The sequence below is a fragment of the Dermacentor silvarum genome, chromosome 4, assembly GCF_013339745.2.
Source record: "Dermacentor silvarum isolate Dsil-2018 chromosome 4, BIME_Dsil_1.4, whole genome shotgun sequence".
NCBI lineage: Eukaryota > Metazoa > Arthropoda > Arachnida > Ixodida > Ixodidae > Dermacentor > Dermacentor silvarum.
Genome location: NC_051157.2, coordinates 1,126,684 through 1,150,669, shown reverse-complemented (window position 1 = coordinate 1,150,669; position 23,986 = coordinate 1,126,684). Strand labels below are relative to the sequence as shown.

At 46.9% G+C, this 23,986-nt stretch overlaps 1 protein-coding gene across 2 annotated transcripts in view; it reads right to left on the bottom strand.

Annotated features, from left to right (window-relative positions):
* The window catches only part of LOC119449332 (palmitoyltransferase ZDHHC17), a 280,445-nt gene that overhangs the window by 144,672 nt on the left and 111,787 nt on the right, over window positions 1-23,986 (bottom strand). For both annotated transcript variants that reach the window (XM_049666736.1, XM_037712500.2), the window contains 3 exons: window positions 9,475-9,575; window positions 922-1,046; window positions 233-389 (listed from right to left, as the gene is read on the bottom strand). In XM_049666736.1, coding sequence (XP_049522693.1) covers window positions 233-389; window positions 922-1,046; window positions 9,475-9,575 — 383 coding nt within the window. The remainder of the gene's footprint in view (window positions 1-232; window positions 390-921; window positions 1,047-9,474; window positions 9,576-23,986) is intronic.

The following is a 23,986-nucleotide window of genomic DNA, read 5'->3' as shown; positions in this document are numbered from 1 at the left end:
GAAGGCCATCACGTCACGAAGGCTCTCACATGTGACGCACTATTTTTTGGCTGTGAATGCAAGTAGTGAGAAAAGTCTCCCTAGCTTTCGTACTGATGCCTGCTATGTATGAAAAATGGTAGTGCAGGTTCTGTAAAACATTATTGGGCCCAAGCGGAGCTGCCGCACAGCTGCCTCAGTACTCTGCTCACACTCGTCTCTGGCTTGTGTGCATGCATGCAGGTGTCCTCACCAACACAGTTGTTGACCCACGGGCAGTGGTGGTCGAAGCGAGCCACACAGTGGTTGCACACAGAGCAATGCTTGGAGCGCAGTGGCCGACGTACAAGGCAGGTGCTGCAGAACACGGCCGGGTCGAAGCCATCTCGCTCAGCCAGATCCACTATCGTCTGCGCAACAAGCCCTCTTAAAAAGGTCAGTACATACCACCAACAAGAGGCACAGCCTTGGCTTCAAAAATATATTTCGAGATTAAACAACTTTGTCCAACACAATCTGTAATAACTGTCCTAATAAGCAGTTATTAATAACTGGATTGGCACCATTATCATGCACGAAAAAAGCATCTGTGCATTCTTCCTTGAAATAAAGCAACACATAATTGCATGTCTAAGCTAAATCAACACGTACCATACTTCCAGCTCATGTCTGCTGGCATAATTACGAAAATTTAAGCTTCCAGAGCAGAATTTGTCAATTTATAGCGACTGAGAACATATGACATGCACGCAGGACATGTAAACACTGGCACACAAAGCAGCGTGTATAAAGACTGCATTATTTAAACTTTATCCTGCTGCTGTTTGCTATCCACCACCTGTCTTCTACAACATAGCAATGCTATGTGCATCTGAGGTGTAGAGCACAAATAACAGGCGGACACTGCAAAGTGAGTGGACATGGGAGATGAGATAGGCTCACCCTGTACTTTTGTTCCACGTTGGCACTGATGATTCCTGGATCTGCCCGCCACGACTTGTAGAAAGAGTAGAACAGTGGAACAGATGAGATCACAAAGCCCACATTGACCCAAAAGGTGCCAACATCTTTAAGCACGAGTCAAGGTGAAGGGTTCATGAACAGCACTAATGGTGACGAGAAAAAGTGGTGTTTCAAGGAAACCCACTCAGTTGTCAACTGGGCAGGACAGAAATAGGACAATAAGGTCCTAGGCATTGAAGAAGATATTGGCACACAGTCAAATACACTAGTGGCAGGAAAGAAGCTGCATTACAGACATTCGGAGAAGGGCAGGCCAAAGCAACACTGTCCATCCAAAGTGACACCAAGTGGAGACACCACTCGAGTGCAGAACAGAGGAGACAGTCATGAACTGTGGTGTGCTTGTGCCATCATGGTCGCAGTGATCTATTATGCGAAGGTCAACAACGAAGCTCGAGTTAAGGACCGCATAAAGAGCGATGGAACGAAGGCCCAACGTTAAGAGACAGGAAGAGAGCGGTGTGGAATAGGAGAGTAAACGGGGATAGCCAATATTCTAGTTGACATTAAGAGAAAAAAAAATGGAGCTGGGCAGGCTATGTGATGGGCACTAAGGATAACCGGTGGACCATGAGAGTTACAGAATGGATACCAAGAGAAGGGAAGCACAGTCGACGACAGCAGAAAACTAGGCGGGGTGATGAAGTTAGGAAATTTGCAGGAGCAACTTGGAATCAGCTAGTGTAAGACAGGGGTAATTGGAAATCGCAGGGAGAGACTTTCGTCCTGCAGTGGGCATAAATATAGGCTGATGATGATGCTGATGATGATGATGTGAAGCCCTCTTTGCCTCTTCGCAAGTCTTGCCATCTTGCATGACTGCAGTCTTGCGCAATGTGATCTGCCCTGCCTCTATTCCCAGCCTTTGGGATTGGCTGCCATCCCGCTGCAGTCATTGTGTTGCAAGGTTGTTGCCATTGCCACCATCGACAAGGTGTCACCATTGTCATGACATTACTTGTATCGTGTATGCAATTCCTTTTTCATTTATTTATTTATTTATTTATTTATTTATTTATTTATTTATTTGTATTATTCATGTAAGGCAATTGTTTGCCTTACATGACAGACTGTGCCATCTTTTAAAACTTTGTGCAACCCCAAACGAGGCTAGTTAGCCAGATACCTTGTGGGGATTGAGGGTTGCGCCGGCACGATTGCGCGGGCTTCACCTGCTCTGCCATCCCTTGCCCTTCGTTCCCCGCTCGCCTTATTCCCCGCCCGCGCCGCCTAACCGGTTCCTACGGTCCTCGGGGAAGCAAAGTGGTCATACTGCATGTGCTACCTCGACGACATCGTGATTTATTCACGAACCATCGAAGAACAGTTGGCCCATGTTGCCGATGTGCTCGAGAGGGTGCGGGCCGCCGGGATGCCTTCGAATCCTGCGAAAGCCCAACTAGCGCAAACCCGAGTTCAGTTACTGGGGTTTACGGTGGGCGAAGGCTCCATTGAGCCGGACCGGGAGAAACTTCGGGCAATCCTCGATTTCCCCGCGCCCAAGGACGTACGTGGCCTTCGCCGCTTTTTGGGAATGGCCAACTTTAATCGATCGTTCATCCCGTCCTGTGCCCGAGTGCAGGCGCCCTTGAGCAAGCTCTTGGGTAAGTCGGCCGAGTGGCAATGGGGACCTGAGCAGCAGCAGGCTTTTCGCCAACTGTCTAGCGCCATTGCGGAGACAGCGCAGCTCAGACTCCCCGACCTGACCAGACCGTTCGTTGTCCAAACCGACGCAAGCGATCTGGGTTTAGGAGCTCCTACAGGAATACGATGGAGTGTAGCAGCCGCTGGCCTTTGCCAGCCGCTCCTTGATACCGGCTGAGAGGAATTATTCCGTGATGGAGAAGGAGTGCCTCGCTATCGTGTTTGCACTACGTAAATTCGATGTCTACCTTGATAGTACGAAATTCGTAGTGCAAACGGACCACAGTGCGCTAAGCTGGCTGATGCGGCTCCGTGAGCCTGCGGGCCGGCTGGCGCGCTGGGCTCTCCCGATACAGCATTATGACTTTTCTGTGCAGTATCGAAAAGGGAGCAATAAAGTGGTAGCTGACGCGCTATCTCGTGCCCCATTGTCCACCCAGAGCTTTTCTCCAGGTGCAACAGCCGCTGCCGGTGCCTTAGCGCCAGCTAGCGTCGGGGGCGAAACGAGCAGAGAGAGAGGCGAGTCCGCAAGCGGGCAAACCTGTTTCTCCGCGCTCCAGGCAAGCAGCGCGCCGGAAAGCGTGCATGCGGGGGAGCTTCTCGAAAGCGAACCCATGACGCCGATGGCTGCAGTCCCGAGTGGGGACGAGACCAACCTCCCCTTTGGGAGAATTGGAATCGCTTTCAGCAGGCAAGAGCTACTGAAGGCCCAGCAAATTGATCCGTTTTGTCGCGGAGTGAGCGACGGTCTCAGGGAGACGGAGCGCCGAGACGCTGCTGGTAGTGCGGCGGGCGCAGGGGGGCCGGAAACAGCGTGTGTCGCTGAGTCCCCCGCGGATTTATATTTGCTGGATCATGATGGGCTCCTGCTGAAATACATAGCCACCGATGATGACACTGTGGACCTGTTTAAGGTGGTTATCCCCAAAAGTCTGAGAAGCGCACTGTTGCAATGTTCTCATGACGAACCCTTGGCCGGTCATTTGAGTGGCTCTAAAGTTTTTGCGAAACTAAGCCAAACTGTGACCTGGCCTGGCATAAAGCGTGACATTTTTCGCTATTGCCGTTCCTGCCACGTCTGTCACATGGTGAAATCAAGGGGTGGCAAGCCGCTCGGGCTGATGAAACCAATCGACAGTGAGCGTCCGTGGCAAGTGGCCACCTGCGATCTTATGGGGCCTTTCCCCAGGAGTAAGCAGGGGTTCACACACCTGATGGTAGTCGTTGATCATTTTTCTAAATGGGTGGAACTGTTTCCGCTTCGTAAAGTGACAGCGCGAGCGGTGCTGGAAAGGCTACAGGAAGTGTTTTGTCGGTTCGGCTTTCCGAAAAGACTGATTACGGACAATGCGTCCTATTTCACCGCTCGGGTGTTTGGTGCTACGTGCCGTTCCCTGGGAATTAATCACTGCACCACTTTGCCCTACCATCCCCAGTCCAATTTGACGAAGAGACTCAATAGAACTCTTAAACCAATGTTAGCGGCCTTTGCTGAACGTCAAAAGGATTGGGCAGACCACTTGAGTGAGCTCGCGTTCGCAGTCCAAACCTCCGAGAATCGCTCAACTAGTTTCTCTCCCGCCTTTCTCAATTTTGGAAGGGAGTTGGCTAATCCGGTGACCAGTGTCATGCAATGCCAGCTTGGGGACGAGGAAGCGCCGGCAGACTGTTCTGCTTACGCTTCAGCACTTCGGGACAGGCTTTGTCGGGCTCTCTGCAAGGCAGAGTTTGGCGTCGGCCAGGGCCCAGCAGAAGGCTCAATACGACCGGAAGCATCGCCATCTTTCATTTAAGGTAGGTGATCTCGTCCTGAAGCGCAACCACGCTCTTAGCGATGCGACCAAGGGGTTCTCAGCCTCGCTCGCTCCTAAGTGGCTTAGTCCGTACCGAGTAGAGAAAGTTTGGTCTCCGCTCGCGTACTTGCTGAAGGATCCCTCTTCGGGAAAACTCAGCCATGCCCATATCGCTGACCTGAAGGCGTTTGCGTCACGGTTCGACGAGCTCGCGTCAGTGCCCAGTGGCATAGCGCGCAAGCAACGGGGCACACCCGGGGCAACGGACCACATTCGGACCACGCACCGGTACAATCTGAGGAAGCGGTCACCTGTGTGATTTCGCGCCGGACGACAGACTTTTCCGCAACCAAAGGCCCTCAGTAAAATGCGTAGCCTCAGTGGGCTAGCTTCTTTACGGCCAGTGCACGAAAAGAAGCTGGCCCCAGCCCAGCTTATTGCAAGTGTTGTTTATGTAGCGTGTTAACAGTGTGCATTTTTTTCCCTTTTTTTTTCGAGTGCACATGCTGAGTGTATTTATGTTTTTTATTTGCAAGTGTGTTTAATTTTCGCGTGTGCAGCCTTATAGTTTATTTCAATACGTTTTTTTTTCCTTGTACGCAGACGAAAAAGATTCTTGTTTTTCTTGTTCTTTTCTTTGTTTTCTTTTTTTTGCCGAGAAGGGGGTTGTTGATTCGCGCGGTCGTTCGGCGCGGGGGGGACAATAGTCCCATTGACTCGTCGGTGTGAGGGGGGGGCGAAGGACGCTTTGCACCTTCTATGGCTCGGCGCGTTGTGGACGGCAAGGAGGATTGCGGTGTTTTGGGAGTGTTGCGCAGCTTGGAGAAAACCGCAAGGAGGGTGTGCGTGCGTGCGTGGTGCCTGTTGCTCTTCGAAGCAACCAGGAATCGCACCCACTGCTGCATCGGAACCTCGTGGACACTGAAGGTGGACGGGGTCACTGACCCTCTGACGACAGACCGAGAGCCCGGCTCTCTGCAGTCGCCACCGCCGTACAAATGCCTTGCAGCCATGGTTGTGGCTGCTCCCTTTCATCCTGGCTCCGGCGGCGTGGCCAGCTGACCCGGCAGTGTCCTGCCCCATCCGGATGGAGTTCGGGACCGCCACCACCACGAAAACAACAACCCGATCTACGAACGGTGAGCCCGTTCAAGACTGCCCTCGAGACTCCTACGTCTTCGGCCACCGCCCCTAGCCACAGAACTTTACGCGCCGTTTCTCCTTCCCACCTTGGACACTGTCCCGCGCCAGCGGCCGACTATTTTTGTTAATATTTCTTCCCCCTCTCGCGGCATTTATTTATTTTTTTATTATAGAGCGAAGCATTTTTTTAATTTTTCCCCGATCCTTGTATATATTATTATTATTGTAGTGCATGAAAGTTTTTTTGTTTTTTTATATGTCGGAACGCGGTGTGTTAAGAGTACTTGCTGGGCTGAGGTTAGCTTTTAGCTTGTGCATGAAAGACTGAATTGTCTTTGGTGCATAAGCCCCTACTAGCTGTTTCGCCAGGCTGGTAGGGGGGCATTTAAGGAGAGGAGGATGTGGGGATTGAGGGTTGCGCCGGCGTCATTGCGCGGGCTTCACCTGCTCTGCCATCCCTCACCATTCGTTCCCCGCTGGCCTCCTCCTCCGCCCACGCCGCCTAACCGGTTCCCGTGGTGGCGCTGAACACACGGCGGTTGGCGGGGAGGGCGGGGCTCTGACGTCACGAGGCCGCCGGTTTTTCGGCTGCTAGCGGCGGAGCGTGGCTCTGACTTCTCTCCGGGACCAGCGCACGGTACGTTCATGCTTGCCTCTCGTCCGCCGACACCTTTGTGACTAGGACTGGAGCTCGCGCATGGTGCCTTTGTACGTGCGGGAGAGCGTGTACTTTGTGCTGATCCTTTTCCCGACGCTAAGCCGACGAGCGGTGCCATTAGTGCTCGCGCAAGGTCGTACCCCGCAGAGCCGCATTTGCCGAAAGCCTAAGCCGAAGGATATTGCCCGTGCTCTCGCGAGTTGGCCCATTGGTTATCGCCAGAGCAAGTAGCATAGCCGCCGGGACTTTTCCTAGCGGCGTGTCCCAGCTTGAGCCTGTGCTCTTGCCGCGACGTGCTATAGGCGCCTGTTATTGTATTTTCTCCCATGGTAAAACAAAGCTAATTAACTACAAATATAATAAAAAAATAATTTTAATAGCTTGGAAGTTACATTATAAATATTCTGATCATAAAGCTCACTAAGTATTTATACTGCAACTGTTACCGATGGATGATAATATGGTGGAGCCTTGAAAACAATTTGTATAAGCTGAAACTCTCCGATAATGTCACGTAGTAGTGACGCTGAAGTAAACAGTCGTAAAACTGGGTATGACGAAACTGATTCTTTATTGGGCGAACCTGTGCCCACAAAAGCAAGCTACACTCAAAGCACAACGAAAGCAGCGAACACAGTCGGCGGTCGTCGAAAATCTGATCAGCGGCGAAACGCGTCGGCTTTTATACCTGAGTCATCGAAGGTTCCAGATTAATCCCTGATGCCCGCGGGTCTTCCAGAAAGTTCTAGACAATTCGCGTCGGTCATACAATCAGATAACATAAGTGTCGGTGAAAACAGGCAACGGAAAGAAGCATCGATAACGTTCTAGAAACTTCCAATACAGGCGTGTCCTGCCCCGAGCGATAACGTTTAACATTTGTTAGCCGGTGGAAAGCGGCCACCGGTGAAAGATAAACATGTATACGTGTCAATAAGCTGTACAGTTCGAGAACCTCTGTGTAACAAAGTCTCATTACAATCAAAATTTCTACCATAATATTCATTTACTGCAGTACATTTTCACATTGCAGAAAGCACAAATCATTGGGCTTGTCTATAATATTAATTTGAAGACACTGCACCACATGCGACACGAACAGGAAGAAACATGGAAGGTGCACGCTCTCTGTTGTGCGTCCATGTCTTGTGTGCTGAAATGTTTTCTGAGACCTGCCATGGTTGCTTAGTGGCTTTGGTGTTGCGCTGCTAAGCAAGAGGTCGGGAGATCGAATCCCGACTGAATGGGGGTGAAATATGAAAACGGCCGTGCAATCCCGAGTCCCCCACTACGGATGCCTCGTAATCAGGCTAGTGGTTTTGGCATGTAAAACTCCAGAATCTATTTTAATTTTAATGCTTTCAGAGCATTAAAGCTATACGTGCTCAGAAAACATCATAGCCCATTTAGTAGGACTGCAATTCACTGCCCTTTGAGGGCCAAAACGTTTTTCGCAAAAAACATGTCCCAGTGGTCAATTTTTTAAATTGCAGTTTGCAGTAGTAGAAAATGATTGAAAACGCATGAGTACAGTAAAAAATTTATGTGAACAGTATTTCCGAGATTTCCCAGCCGCACGTTTCGAATCTGAGCTGCTCATCGGATATTCCTCATCCACTGATGAGCTGTCATGCATTAATTCCGACTACATACTTGGTTCGGAGTCGGAAGAAGAAACTCTTGAGACATGCAGCCACATCGAAACCACAATTGCGCACAAGGCAGTGTACAGGAATATGCCAACCAGAATTCAAAGGGCAACAGAAGGCAAAAAAACAGAAAACTTATCCATATGTCTGAACTTCCGCCATGCAGGGCTATATCTAAGCTACCGGTACCAACACCTCCTAGACAGGTTTTCAGGCCTACGTGCAACAATTTGACATCACAATCCACCAGCCGTCCGACGAGTTTGCTTCCCTTGCATTCCATTCTCCTGTCACCCCAGTGACCCTGCCGGACGCGCATGTGTCTGCATCGTTGCTGAAGGCACGTTGCACGTGTTCTTGTATAATTTTTTGCATAATTTTGTTAATATGGAGCCAAAGGCGACAGTGTGAAAATGCCGAACAAGTGTTGTGTTCTGGAATGATTCGTAAACTACGCCGGGAAGAAAAATATCCAAGTGTTTTCCTTTCTGAAGTACGAGAACATGCAGCAGAAGTGGATGCGCGCTATGCCAAAGAAGAATTTTGTGCTGACTGCATACATGTCGGTATGCTGCTTTTTCTGGTTCTTTCTATTTATTTTTCACTGTACACGGGAGCTTTGCGTTTATAACCTAGAGGCAATGGTTACCAAGAAAACTCCTTGCACCACGTGATAATTGCTAACGTACGGGTCGCATGCGTGAGCTCCAAGCAGACAGTAACCAAAGGACTCGGGCCCACATTTACGTTTGTGCAGGTGACCATTATCTCTCGTCCTACTTGGAGCGAATGTCATCTTACACAGACCCAAAAATTGGCAATGTACTCCAAGTGTCATTGCCAGCCCTGATTCTATACCGACAGTATTTCTAGTTCTGCTTTTATTTTGACCTTGCTTTTGGTATGACTTAGATTAACTTATTTCTTATTATCTTAATTGTTAATCCAAGCCAGATCAGCCAAACATATTAGTATTGCTGGTAAACGAACTGTGTAATTTTTCTTTTCACATAATACTATGCTCAGATGGTTTTGTCCCCTTTCCTTCCTGACAATGCACAATGGGTGACAATGCACAGTGGGCTACGCATGAGCGAAATCAAAAATGCTGCTGTGGCCTCTACTATCATGGAATTTTAAGTAGACATTATTTCACTGCAGAAACACCAAGCTGTAAACAAGCTTATTCTTTTTTTTTTTCCTTTTCTTTTTTTTTACAGATGATGTTCTAAAGACAATACATTTTTTCTTTTTTTTGTAACTTGTCTTTTTGGAGTGCCCTACCATTGAAGCATTTCAGCAGTTGTTCCATTTGAAAAAAAAAAAAAAGTTAACGCAGTTGAGCAAAGTCGAAGGCTCCAGTAGTGTACTAACACCAGCCACAAGTGGCTCCTATTTAACACAAGAACAAACTTTTCTTAAACTGCTCTGAAAAGTGTAAAAGGATGCTAAGAAACCGAGAGAGATCAAAGGCACAGCAGCAAGGTTTCCTACTCATGAGGTTCCAAAATCTATGAAGCAAGAGATAATCTCTTGGCTACAACCCCCCCAGTGTGTTGTAGATTCGTGTAAACGAGAAGGATACAAGGCCATAGGTCTGTCACCCACGTGATATACATCCAGAACTTAGTGGCCAGGTATACAGCCATCGGGAGAACGTTCATAGTGCGTTCATCAAATAAACATCTGAAATGACAAAAAGTAGAGACCAAGTATTTGAAATCACATGCATCAGTGGGCATTCAAAACGGCAGACTCTCTTCAGTTCACTGCAGAGAGCTATGTTCTGCCACCTAAAACAGCTGGCCATGCTTCGGCTTTGGCTTACCTAGTGGCAGCTGATGGTCACGAGTGCCACCAACGGTTATCAGAAAGTATATTAGAAAGCAATTTTAGCTCCAACTTCACATAGTGAGGTTTTAAATACCACTGTTTTATGTCACTTTTTATTCTTCACTGCATGATTAGGAAAATTTCATTTACGTATGTTTCAGGCAGTTTTACCATTTGTACCATTCCTCAACCGAGTAAAGTACGTTTTAAAAGCAAACGCCTGCAACAGACACTTAAATACTGTCTGAAATGTACTTAACAGCTTAGCAGGTACCACTGTAGAACAAGTTGTGATCTGTCAAAAACACTTAAATTCAATTCCAATACTGCAAGTGTGTTAAAAGCATAACTCTTCTTTTCAAAGGAATGCCTTGGATATGAACAAAGCACTGGTCACTTCATAAAAACATACATAGGTACTGTGAGCTACATCACACAGCAATGTATGCGCAAAGACGAGAAACAGGAGTTGCCACCACTACTTAGATAGGGCCATCCAGACGCAGCACAATGGGTATTTTGGTATGTTGGACTGAGTTCACGTTTTGTCTTAGCTTGTTCTCACTATACAGGGTGTTTTTTTTTTCTTTTTTTTTTAGCTGCACCAAATTTTTAAAATGAGAAAAATATAAATCTTGGTCACGTTATGTTTACCATTTGAGTGTACGGATTGGCAGCCGCTAGATACAGCGAAATTTCTGCACTTACCTACGTAATTAGCGAAGTTACAGTAATTAACTTTCTAGTTCTCAACAATAGCTGGCTACAGCAAATGAGTATTATGCGGCCCGTCCTCGACACTACCTATCCCAACGATCAGATTTTGAATAGCAGAGTTCATGTGGGAGCTACGCGAAATATTAGTTACCCTCGACAGGCTCCTTGAAACCGAAACGGGCCGCAAGAAGAGCATCTGTGTCATCGATGTCGCCACTCTCCCGCCTTTCGTCACGTCTCTGAGGTCATCGCTGGTCCGGCCGCGCGAGCAGCTGGCGTAACCTCCTTGCTGTCTGCAGCGTTGGCCTAGCACTTCAATGCTGGCGGGCCGCCAAATTTACTTCGTCATTCCGTCGGGCGCCACGTTGCGCTGTAGCGCCAACCCCGCTCCTTGGGCTTTTAGATACTGCAGGCACGGCGTCATATCAATCTGTAGCGTCGACTGCGAACTCCGCAGACACCAAGGAGAGAACGCAAGCTGCTCGCACAGCCGGACCAGCGATGACCTCAGAGACGTGGCGAAAGGTGGGGGAGCGGCGACATCGACGACACAGATGCTCTTTTTGCGGCCCGTTTCAGTTTCAAGGAGCCTGTCAAGGGGAACTAATCGTTCGCGTAGCTCCCACATGAACTCCGCTATTCAAAATCTGATCGTTGAGATAGGTAGTGTCGAGGACAGGCCGCAAAATACTCATTTGTTGTAGCCACCTATTGTTGATAACTAGAAAGTTAATTACTGTAACTTCGCTAATTACGCACGTAAGTGCAGAAATTTCGCTATATCTAGAGGCCGCCAATCCATACACTCAAATGGTAAACATAACGTGACCAAGATTTATATTTTTCTAATTCAAAAAATTTGGTGCAGCTAAAAAACAAACACCCTGTATTTTGCCCATAGGAGAAAAAAGTGCCGAGGCCTCCGTAGAACTGTGCACCACATGTCACACAACAGCTGTGCGAGGCACAAACGCAAGGTATCACAGGTTTCCATGCAAACAGTGCAGTGAAGCATAGTCGAAAAATTTCTCAGATGTGCACACACAAAATGATGCAGATGTGTGACCAATCTTCAACACCGTTTGCTTCCCTTTACAACTTTCCAAATGGACAACACAGTTGAAGCCGCCAAATGCTGTTCAGTCTTTACAAATACACAGTACACACAAAAGAAGTGACATCAAAGAAATCTAGGTCATTCTATTTAATGTGGTGGTAAAAAGTTTAGCAGCTGAATAAGCAAAATTGGAGGAATCCCCCGACATTGGTATTATCCAGGAAATGGCTCCGTTTCCAAGAATTGAAATTAGTTATACCGGCATTTATAACCTTCTCTTGAACATCGACACTACCAAAGGTGCCGGACCGGATCAAACACGTTTTTGAAGCGCTATGCAGAATGGAAATCTCATTATCTAACCATAATTTTTTGTAAATCGTTAGAGATATACTGTGCCGGCCATTTGAAAAAGCACCAATGTAATTCCCGTGTTCAAATCGGGTAATAAGCAACTCATTTTCAACTACAGGCCTATCTCATTAACATGTACCTGTTGCAAATTCTCAGAGCACATAATTCATAAACCTGTTCTTCAGTATCTCACTGCTAATAACACATTGTCGCAGAATCAACATGGTTCCCGCTCTGGTTTTTCTACAACTACTCAACTCATTGAATTCACTCATGATATCACTTTGGCTCTAAATAATCGAGGTCAGGTTGATGCCATATTCATAGATTATAGCAAAGCGTTTGATATAGTGTGCCACAGAAAACTTCTTTTTAGGCTCAGTAAAATTATCAACGATGACAAAATACTCTGCTGGATAGCTGATTGGCTACATTTAAAGTCTCAATATGGTACTTTTAATAACGCAGTCATCGTCGGCCACAGTCACTTCCGGGGTACCGCAGGGCTCGGTCCTTGGGCCCCTGTTGTTCATTATTTACATTAATGATGTCACACAGGTCATTAGAGACACACCAGTGAAACTGCGATTGTACGCTGACGACTGTGTGCTCCATACCAGAGTAACTAACAGACGAGATCAAGAGGTTCCTAACAATTTTTTTTCGTCTTTTTGTGGTTGGAGTAACACGTGGCAAATAAGTATTAATTATCAAAAAACTGTACAAATGACCTTCACTAATAAAAAGCAGCCGTTAAGTTTCAGTTATAGTTGCCATGGGCACTACCTAAATTCTGTGAATGCCTTCAAATATCTTGCAGTTACCTTCACTCAAAACCTAAAATGGCACCTTCATATTGAAACAATTTACGCTGGGGCACTTAGGAAACTGGGATCCCATTCCGGCAGCACACGCTCGGCATTTTAGTCATTGTTTGCGGACGCACTGTGCTTCCTGCGCTCATTGGACAAGTGTGAACTTTATTGCGTTAGAAAGCTTACTTTCTGCGCTTTCCAATGATACCTAGTATTACTTCCTAGCCTGAAGCGTCAACTAACGGCAGTCAAAACAGTGGGAGCAAAAAACGGCGTCTTTGCTGTACTAGCCTCCGCCGTACTGCGCTTCCGGCTAAACTGCTCAACGTAACTGCTGTAAATTTGCTGTGTCTTCAAATGAAACGTTATACAAGGTTTCTATGAAGAGAAATTGCGTGTAAAGCAATTAGAAATTTATATAGGCACCAATAAAAATGGGCAAAACTACAAAAGTTTATGAATGAATATCATTTTTCCTTTTAAACTCAGGACAACAATATTTTGTGGTTTTCTAGGCTACAGTATACTTATCATCTATGCAAAGTTGGTTTTTGTTCTGATGAACAGTTCGTGAGGTATTATTATAATTGGCAATTTATGACTATACTTGGTCACACATTACCGATGACGGGACAAAACTATTCTAGCTGAAACTGAAATTTTCAATAATCAAGCAGCAAGCCCTTATCTCGGATTCTATGAAGAGAAAATTGGCGTATGTTAATTAGGGAATCTACAGGGAGGTAGTGAATTTAGCTAATTTATCTGCTTACCAGGTCAGTGCAAATTGACATTCCTTTTAATGTACACGCTAATACACAACAATTGTTGCACATTAATATAACCATACAGTGTCACGTAATTACTAGCACTCACGAGTTTTACTAAGCAGAGCTTGAAACAGAAGATTTTAAATAACAAATCTCACAGGCGATTTTCGGTGGTGGCGCCATCTGTGCAAAAAGATATCAAGCTGTTTCACATCAGTTCCAACGTTTGTCAAATGTGGCGCCACTAAACATTGCAAAGCGTGTAAAACGTGGAGGGAGTTCTTTCTCCAGATTGGAGTGTTTGGCTGAGTCTAGTCACGGCGCCTCCCCCACTTCCGTCATGCACACGTATCTGCAACCACGCCTTCAATGTAGTCCTACATGAGTTCGCTAACTTGTGGCTTAGGGGAGAAAAATAAAGAAAGAAAGAAAGCGCCGTGCATGGTACATCACAAGTGCATGCCAGATAGCCAGCAGGTTAGGCTATTGTGCCATTGTGCCAAGGAGAATTGCAAATTGCCCTTGCACCCTGTATTTTGCAGGCTCGTATGACAATATCTGGAAACTTGCTTTCCTCGCACGATGAGGTGCGACGTGTGTGGCAGGGTACTGTGTTTGACTGTTGTTCGCGAAGCCGGTTGAACGATAGGATTAGCAGCAAACAATGAGCGAGCCTTGCAGACTGCAGCAAAAAGTGCTGATGGGTGTGAGACCTGCTGCATTCCAAGCCGCGTGCTATTAAGCAAATGTCACGTGTTCCGACGCCCAGTGATGTTTTGAAACACGTGATTTCCAGTAGGTGCTTTTCTCGTTGAAAGATATATCGTATTTATCCGCATAATCATCGCACTCGCATAGTGGTCCCACCCCCACTTTCTTTTTCGAGTGATCATCGTACCCTTGAAAATCACTGTAGTGAGTGCAGTGTGCTTGTTGTGGTGCATGGCAGCCGACCGAGCAGTGTTTTCTGCCATTTCTTTTCCACCATTGCATGCACAACAGTGTGCACAACAGAATACAGTCTCCCATGAGCTCGAAAGTCTCCGAATTCAGCAGACAAAAGTTGAGAGAGAGAGAGGTAAATGAAAGCATGGACATTGCGAAAAAGGCAGACAACCCGTGCACAATTTACACTATATAGATTGATGACTAATAGAAAAAGTACTTCTCGCAAATAATTTGTTTATGAAGTCCCTGCTTGTGTAGATCATGTGATCTTATGCCCATAGGCGCCGAAGTGTGCTTGTTGTGGTGCATGGCAGCCGACCGAGCAGTGTTTTCTGCCATTTCTTTTCCACCATTGCATGCACAACAGTGTGCACAACAGAATACAGTCTCCCATGAGCTCGAAAGTCTCCGAATTCAGCAGACAAAAGTTGAGAGAGAGAGAGGTAAATGAAAGCATGGACATTGCGAAAAAGGCAGACAACCCGTGCACAATTTACACTATATAGATTGATGACTAATAGAAAAAGTACTTCTCGCAAATAATTTGTTTATGAAGTCCCTGCTTGTGTAGATCATGTGATCTTATGCCCATAGGCGCCGAAGTGTGCTTGTTGTGGTGCATGGCAGCCGACCGAGCAGCGTTTTCTGCCATTTCTTTTCCACCATTGCATGCACAACAGTGTGCACAACAGAATACAGTCTCCCATGAGCTCGAAAGTCTCCGAATTCAGCAGACAAAAGTTGAGAGAGAGAGAGGTAAATGAAAGCATGGACATTGCGAAAAAGGCAGACAACCCGTGCACAATTTACACTACATAGATTGATGACTAATAGAAAAAGTACTTCTCGCAAATAATTTGTTTATGCAGTCCCTGCTTGTGTAGATCATGTGATCTTATGGCCATAGGTGCTGACTACGGGGGGGCTCTGGGGCTCGAGCCCCCTCCGGAATTTTCCCGGGGGGGCTGAGCCCCCCCCCCCGGAAATCCGTAGCCTACACCCCCCCCCCCCCGCCCCTAAATTGTCATTACCGGAGTTCTGTCACCCACATAATTTGAGGATTCTCTTGCGTAGCCTGCACATTTTCACTTTTGCTGTGGCTAAAAGCTTACGGCACTATTGTTCGCGCGGACATGCACGGCTTTTAATTTATAATTTCGCTTTATTTTGGCAAATCCTGACATTAGGAGGACACACGTGCATTAGAAGGACCAGTGGCGGCTACCTCATCCGTGTTTCCTCACTTTAACATTTTAAAAAAATTTCCGCTGAGAACACCACGCACAGACACGATATACTTAAATATATACAAAGGACAAAGTTTATTATATTTTTTAAAGAGAAGGAGGTAGCCAACTAAATGGATAGCCTATACCTAGAGAATCAATATGTTGATCTATGTTCACCTCACTTCAAATTACTTTGCCGTGCTTTTTGGATCCTGAAAAAAAGCTGCAGACTTAGGCGACCCCTTCGGCAGAGCCTTTTATCAACGGCGTGTGAAAAGCGTGTGAGTGATATGTGTGTCAATATTGATTCTCTTTCCAGTAGGCAATGCTAACGACTGGCGACAAAATAAAAGAAAAAAAGCTTTTCTAAATATTTACAACATTTACGCATTAGGGATTGAAACATTGCCTCTTACATGCAGAGGCCATAAATACGGGGTGTTTCAGCAAACACTTTCACAAAAATTTTAAAGGTTGCTTGTGGCAGATAGCACAATCATAGTTCATGAGCTGGTCTACTCGAAGAGGTGGACATTACTTGCACAAAAAATTGAAATGCATAATCAACTAATTAAAAAAAAGCTCCAATTAGGTTTTTAACATATTAACTTATGGCCCCTGTTGCAATTTACAAATTCTAGCCGTGGAATTCGCAAGGCGGATGCACTAGGAACTAATTCTCATGATGGCACCAGTTTTGAGATATTAATTCCCGAACATTGCAGAGAAATGCATTGGCGTTCCAGTTACTTTTGCGCTTACCCGCCGTGGTTGTTTAGAAGTTATGGTGTTGGACTGCTAAGCATGAGGTCGCGGGATCAAATCACGGCCACAGCGGCTGCATTTCGATGGGGCCAAATGCTAGAACACCCGTATACTAAGATTTAGGTGCACGTTAAAGAAGCTCAGGTGGTCTAAATTATTCCAGAGTCCTCCACTACGGCGTGCCTCATAATCAGATCATGGTTTTGGCACGTAAAATCCCATAATTTGTTCTTTTCATGCTTTTGTGCTTTGATGCACAAAACGACGTTTTGTTGAGAAAGTGACTGGAACGCCAATGTATTTCTCCGCAAAGTTAGAGAATTAATATCTCGACACTGGTGTCAGCCTGAGATTTAGTTCAAAGTGGATCCGCACTCCACGGCTAGAATTTGTAAATTGCAACATGGGCCATAAGGTAATTAGCTAGAAACTTAATTGGTTAATTTTTTTTATTAGTCGACTATGCATTTCAATTTTTTGTGCAAGTAATGCCCGCCTCTTCGAGTAAACGAGCTCATGAACTAGAATTGTACTATCTGCCACAGGCCATCTTTAAATATTTTGGAAACTGTTCGCTGAAACACCTTGTATATAGAATTCACTCAGTAACCGAAATGATCCCAAGCCGGATTCACTCAAAATCAGAATAAATAGAAGTGTCGAAGTCATGCGCAGCAGCGCTTATACTCGGACTCAAAGTACTAAAAAATAAAAAAAAAGTGCAGTTTGGCCGGGAAGGAGAAGCAGTATTAGTGATAGCGAAGTAGAAGACAATTACACGAAGGAAGATTCTTACCGTGTAAATCCGTGTAAGGATCGCACCCGTGTAAGGGCCGCACCCATAACTTGACAGCCAATATTAAAAAAAAGACATCCAACCAAGAAGCAATCATGTTCCATGCGCTGATTCTGATCGGGCTCAACAGCGAATTGTCGTGCGCAGCGTACTTTCGCGTGTCACTACTGTATGTCGAGAGGATGCGATCGTGGAGGTTTACGGTGGATTTCATACTCATAGTTGGAAAAATGAGGTCAAATGGCCCGGTCCCATGAAAGGCTCGTCAAAATCACGACAGAAAAGTGTCACCCTTACACAAGTCTATACGTTAGTTATAGTAGCTATATAAATTGTAGTAAACATTCGCCTAAAATTACAATATTAAGCATAGTGGACATAGTAAGCACGGACCATGTAAACCTGTAAATACCTCACCGGATGACCTCGAGCACTCACTTTCACAACGCAAGCATTGTGAAGAACGCCGGCAGTGGAGGCGAACGGTTCGTACAGCCGCACGATTCACCGCAACTCTGAAAATTAGATTCATCATCATTATCTGCCTATTTTTATGTCCACTACTGACGGCCTTTGTGAGTGATCTGCAATGACCTCTGTCTCGTAACTCTGCAACACCATATGCGCAGAAAGACAGCCCGGCAAGGAAGACAGCGCGCATAAAGTTAGCAGCCATATCCCTGGTCGCCCTTTATCATTGCACCCACCAATAATTACCAACAATTAGATATGGCATGCGGGCCCCATAAGCGTCAGCCGCGCACAGTCATTCACAGCTACGGCAGGGCTAGAGGAGAAGGCTCTCCTTCCCATTCGCGTTTGATTACGTGACCTACAACTAACCCGAGTATTGAGCGCGTGGGAAATAATGCTATCAAGCTGCCACCCTTTTCGGCTCACTGTTACGTGCTTTTTCCCGCACCCACAGGGTATGGGTCGCTCATGTATATGGCTTTTGGATTTAATGCGGAACATCACGGCGATGACAACTGCGACAGTTAGCCTAAAGTGTCGATATAATTGCTTACGCCATGAAGCTAGAAATAGAAAATTGCTAGCAGAGGGCATACACACAGACACACACACACACACACACACACACACACACACACACACACACACACATATATATATATATATATATATATATGTGTGTGTGTGTGTGTGTGTGTGTGTGTGTGTGGGTAGGTTTCGGAAAGCTGGTCGGGCCCCAGCCCGCCCCCCCCCCCCCCCCCCCCGGAAAAATGAAAACTTTCCGCTATGCTTATGCCATAGGCTGATTTGAGAACTTGGTATTGGACGCCTGTGTCACGAAAACGGCTGTCGGCGAAACATGCACAACTTCTGAGTGCTGCGCGCAAGGCTGTGCGTGAGTGCTTGCAATGGTCATCATAATAACGCTGGCGAGATGAGCGCTAGCAGCGGTGAGCGCGTGTGAATTTCCTAAAGCAAACGTTCTGTGCAACCGCTTCAATTACCATTCCACTGTACCGCGGCTCTGGAACTCGAATGACGTGATCTCCAAAACTATTTGCGCAGGCTCTCTAGCGGGTGCGCCATCGAACCCATGACTGCCACGGGAGTGTGCGCAATTTCTACCCCAATAAAGCAGCCTAATCACGTGTACTATGCTGTCTATTTGATAGAGGCCTGGGGATAATAACTTTTGTCACCGAATCAAGTACGAATCGAATGCATGTACAGCCAAAGAAAAATCAATTCGAATAATGACTATGCGATTTGAAAACCGAATTGAACAGTACATTATTTGATTCGTTCAAAGTAATGAATATTGACACACCCCTACCAGATTTCATTTCCGGAATACTTATCTCCACAGTACACCTGTAACTTACAAATTTATAGCTGCTGTGCCGTGACAGAGTTCTACGGCTATTATGCCCATAGCCGAGGGGGGAGGGCTAGGGGCCTGGGCTCCCCCGAAATTTCCATCTTTACCGAAAATAATTACTAAAAAATATGTGCTTTCCTCAAAAATGACGACGGTGGCGGCAGCAGAAATGCGCTTGGAGTGACTATATGCTATCGCAATAAAAACTGCCTCCCATAGTGTTTCGCTGAAGGTCAGTAGTGCCTTCGTGTGTGTGTGTGTGTGTGCGTGTGTGTGCCCTTGACGTATGTGTGTTGCGTTGCTTGACATTATCTCCCTCTTTCTGCCTTCTCGATTGCTTGAGGCCACTCAGGCATCAGGAAGTGTTCGAACACACACTCACACACAGTGTGTGTGTGTGCGTGTGTGTGTGTGTGAGTGTGCATGTGTGTTATTGGAAATTCCGCAAAGAACAGTTTGAACTTCAATCAGAAAGTTGGTAAGTCACGGTAATGGTTTCATTGGTTGGCGATCACAAAAGGCTAAGGAAAAAAATATAATATATGCCGTAGCCTAATTATAGCGCACCGCATTATACTATCTCGAAAGGTGCGGGCTTGGGGAATAGTGGAGGAGAGAGAGGACTCCCCGGGAGCCAGCACTGTTCCAGTTATCTCAATTTGCGGCGCAACCGGCAGTTTCCATAAGACCGCAAGAATGGCACACGACAAAAGATGGTTGCTGGCGGACGTGAATGCAGAGGCGACCCGTTCCCCTCCCCCTTGTGGCCGCGACTGCAAGACATCATTAGAGAGAAAAACGAGTCGGGGGGGGGGGGGGGGGGGGAGGGGTAGGTGGATGGGCTGGAGATTATAGTTGGGACAGGATCATGCAACTACTTTGTCTTACGGCCCAGGTGCCATGCCCACGTTCCGATGGCATTCTGCTCTGCGGACTGAGTGCTGTCTCGTGTTTTACGGGAATTACTGACAAAAGTTGGTGCATGTTCCGAGGTTTTCAGATGCCTGGCAAAGCGAACGCCTGAAAAAACAAGGTTTTCCGACGTGTTTCAAATGATATTGAACAGAACAATAAATAAGCACCTCAGTGAACAACGAAAAAAAATGATGGAACGTAACTGGAGCCTGCGGGGTTGCAAGCACTCACGCGTCCCCTGATGTTTTCCCCGCATGGCTCCCATCTCCTGTAATCCGACTTCGCCGCGTAGCTTTACGGCGGCGGAGTTGCAGCGTATTAAGAGAGATGGCGCTAGTGTTGAGCTGCCGACGCCACCTGACGGCAGGGGTTACGCGGGCGCAAAAGGGAGAAGGCTGTTCCTCTTCGGGTTGGGATCGGTGAGCGATGCGGACGTCCCGCGCGTGCGCCGATCCACGCTTCACGAGACCGTCTCGCGTGGCTAGGAGGAGGGCACTGGTATGGACGAACACAGATCGTTCTAACTCGCCACCGTTCGTGTGACCGTACATGTGAACGACTAGGCGATGGTGCCGTAGCATGGGGCAAACATATTCGCTTGCTATCCGGTTGCGGTGAGTCCGACTTCCTTGATTTGTCGCGCGCCCATGTGAATGTTCTATTGGTAGTAATTCGGCTAGCGTGTATTGGTGTATGAAAGGTGCAATAAATGCCCTTGATTTTTTACACTACTGTGTTGTCGTTCCTTTGTCCCAAGAGCACGTGTGAGACCCCACAAGCCTCAAGTTTCAAAACAATTGCGTGTGTTTGGAAACATATTTATTCCCACTTGAATGGGTCCTGAAGTGACAGGCAGTTTCGTACATGTGGGTAGCGCAACCGCACACACGGACAGAATAAAAGAACACGAGTGCTGTCAGTACCGTCATGAACTATTTCAACCAGCTTGTATTTGATATATACAATGAACAAACAGTTCGAGGCGTATACAAAAAAAAAGTGTATGTGTTAGCTATTCAACCAGCTTGTATTTGATATATACAATGAACAAAAAGTTCGAGGCGTATACAAAAAAAAAGTGTATGTGTTAGCGATCCTTCCGTGGTACTTGATGATTGTGAGGTGCAATTTCTAGATGCAAGAATGTGACGACAGCATTTTGGATGGCCACTAAGCATGATAAGGTGTTTTTTGTTCCTTGCATATACGTCGTCTTTCACCCAATCAAATTCTGTTGTGAATATGCGCGCGTCCTGTCCACTTATATTTATGTTGCCCCTGTTTTATAGCGCAGTATCCCCCTTTTACACCAACTAACCCAACTATCCGCTCTACTGCATCGCACAAGAGGAAGATTTGAACTATTTCACGACAGGCGGAGCTAACATCAGTCGGCGTTCCTGGAAGTGGTCTCCTGATACACTAAGCTCATATCAACACTCCATAGCTTCGGCAATTGCAGGAACCGGTACTCTGGCACCAAAACATGACCGACGCCCTAGGAACATTTGTTCGCCAGCCCATTCCATTCCCCCATTCATGTTCATGCAGTTACAATCCTCATTCATGTTTGTGCAGTTTGCAAACAGCGCGAAAAAAAATAAGACATTTGTTTTGGAATACATGCGGCTAATAGTGCTTTAGTTGGCTACGCTCAAAGCCTATCCGTCGCGCCTGTATGTAAAAAACACCCTTTTTGGCGCTCCGCAAGGCGTGCAATAAGGGCTCTATGTATTGTTAGCGAGCTTGCTGGGCCCGGGCTTCCGAATGTCGGGAAATAGGCATCAGGTCAAGCATCACATGCGGTCGAAACAAAACTGGTGTCAGCCGTGCCCGTGGACAGGGGGTAGCTTACAAAAGCACTGCTACTTCTTCAAACAGTAGGGCCTCAACACCAGGCTGTTCCACGCGACCTAACAGTGCCGGTGTGCGGGGCCAGTGACAAACTTTCTTGAGGAAATTACTCCACAAATGGTCTTCTTTTTTCTTTTTACTTAGTTGCTCTGTTGTAAATATTTCGTTGTTACTCTATACTAACCTTTACCCTGACTCTTTTACCGCCACCTCTCCTCCACTGCTGACCGCTGTTCAGGCGTCAGCAGACTACGCTAGACAGTTACTGCGGTCCGTAGCAATTTCCTTCCCTTTCCTTTATTTATCCTTATAGGCACAAAGCAACAGTGACCATTTCAAGCCTAGAGCCTTCGTCTAGCGGGTCCGTACTTTGAAAAATGCTAAAAAAAAATACACTTGGAAGAGAAACAAAACTTGTTGACTATCAATGACACTCAAGGTTCTGCAGTGAGCACTGGTCTACAAGCCATCTGCCGGGACAGCTTTCGAAGCAGCGGCCCGCACTCACCTGACAGCCACGTCAAAAGCGGCAGTGACAAACCACTAATTGCCACCATCATCAGCACTGACGATTTTTCAAGGTTTGACTGAGCTATTGTTGAAAGTATCAGTGGGGAGAAAGCCACCACGCGCAGCAACAAAACAACAATGGTGCGAGGCACAACTCGTGAAAAGAAGGGGGGAGGGGGACTTTTCCTCAACTCGGTCGATCACCTGTTGCCGCGTCGCAAGAGGGCCATCCTAACCGACGTTTCGGCCGCCACACGTACGGGAGCCTTCATTTCATTTTTATTTATTTTTGTTTTAGCCTTGTTTTTTTTTAACCCTTATAGCCTTCCTCACAATACTGAACAAGACTCCCGTGTGGGGGCCTAAATGACAGGAAAAAAATGATCACCTTGGTCGGCGCCTGTTTCCTGTTTTTGCCATGATTCTTCTCGACCAGGCGAAATTTCTTCAGACCCTCGACTTGATGTTTCTGAACAAGGCCTCCCATGTGGGGGCCAAAACGTCAGTTAGGAAAAAATCATGAGCCATTCCACTCAGTGAAGGTGGATGACCAGTGAAGCTGTTTAGCACACGACACAAAGGTGAGACAGAATGGGGAGGCCACGTATAGTCAGATGCAATCGTAGCGGATCTTAGCCGTTGTATCTCCCAGTGAACGCGTCGACCGAGTACATCTACGGCAATCCTCGCTCGGAGGGAAGCGGCAATGCCTCTTGCTGCCGGCTGAAGTGCCTATTGAGCTTGGACCCTTTCTGCACTATCACCAGGATCGGCTCACATTTTTGCACACGTACAGAAAAAATGTGCGGAAGCCTAGCCATAAACGGCTCCGCTGTAAAAAGATTTTTACCTTGGTCGGCGTCTGTTTCCTGGTTTCGCCATAATTCCTCTCAACCAGACGAGATTTTGCCAGACCCTCGACTACAGAATTTTGTTTCGTTTGTTGAATAAAGGGAGCACCCTTTAACTAGTCAAAGGTGTCGCTAGCCTCACGGGTGGTGGAAGGGGAGAAGAGGGGGGGGGGGGGGTCGAAACAGATTTGATTGTGGGGCATGCCCCCACTGCCCCCTTGGTTCCGGAGCCCCTTCCTCGCGCAGTTTGGTTAATTCTCCATTTTGTCTTCTTGTCCTGTTTTTTCGCGCTGTTTCCCTTTCGAGTATGTACCGACTAGCCCAAGCCTCTACGGTCTTGCTATGGGAATCAATGTTATGCGAAGCAGTGTGCGGGGAGAGCCTACCAAGTTAACGAAACGACTATGAGAGCACCAAGACATAGGCGGCTTTTTCATGACCTACATCTTCTTTCTGGGGTTTTACGTGCCAAAACCAGCTCTGATTATGAGGCACGCCGTAGTGGAGGGCTCCGGATTAATTTTGACCACCTGGGGTTCTTTAACGTGCACTACAACGCAAGCACACGGGCGTTTTTGCATTTCGCCTCCATCGAAATGCGGCCGCCGCGGCCGGGATTCGATCCTGCGACCTCGTGCTCAGCAGCGCAACGCCTTAGCTAACTGAGCCACCGCAGCGGGTTCATGACCTACATGACACGCATGCAATGACATTTACGTCATGACTCCTCAGGAGCTCCTTTAGCAATGCCTAGGAGACCTTGAGGCAAAAGCCTTAGCCATGCTCATGACTATGACTTCAACCATAGACCTTTCACCTTTTCCTTCACTC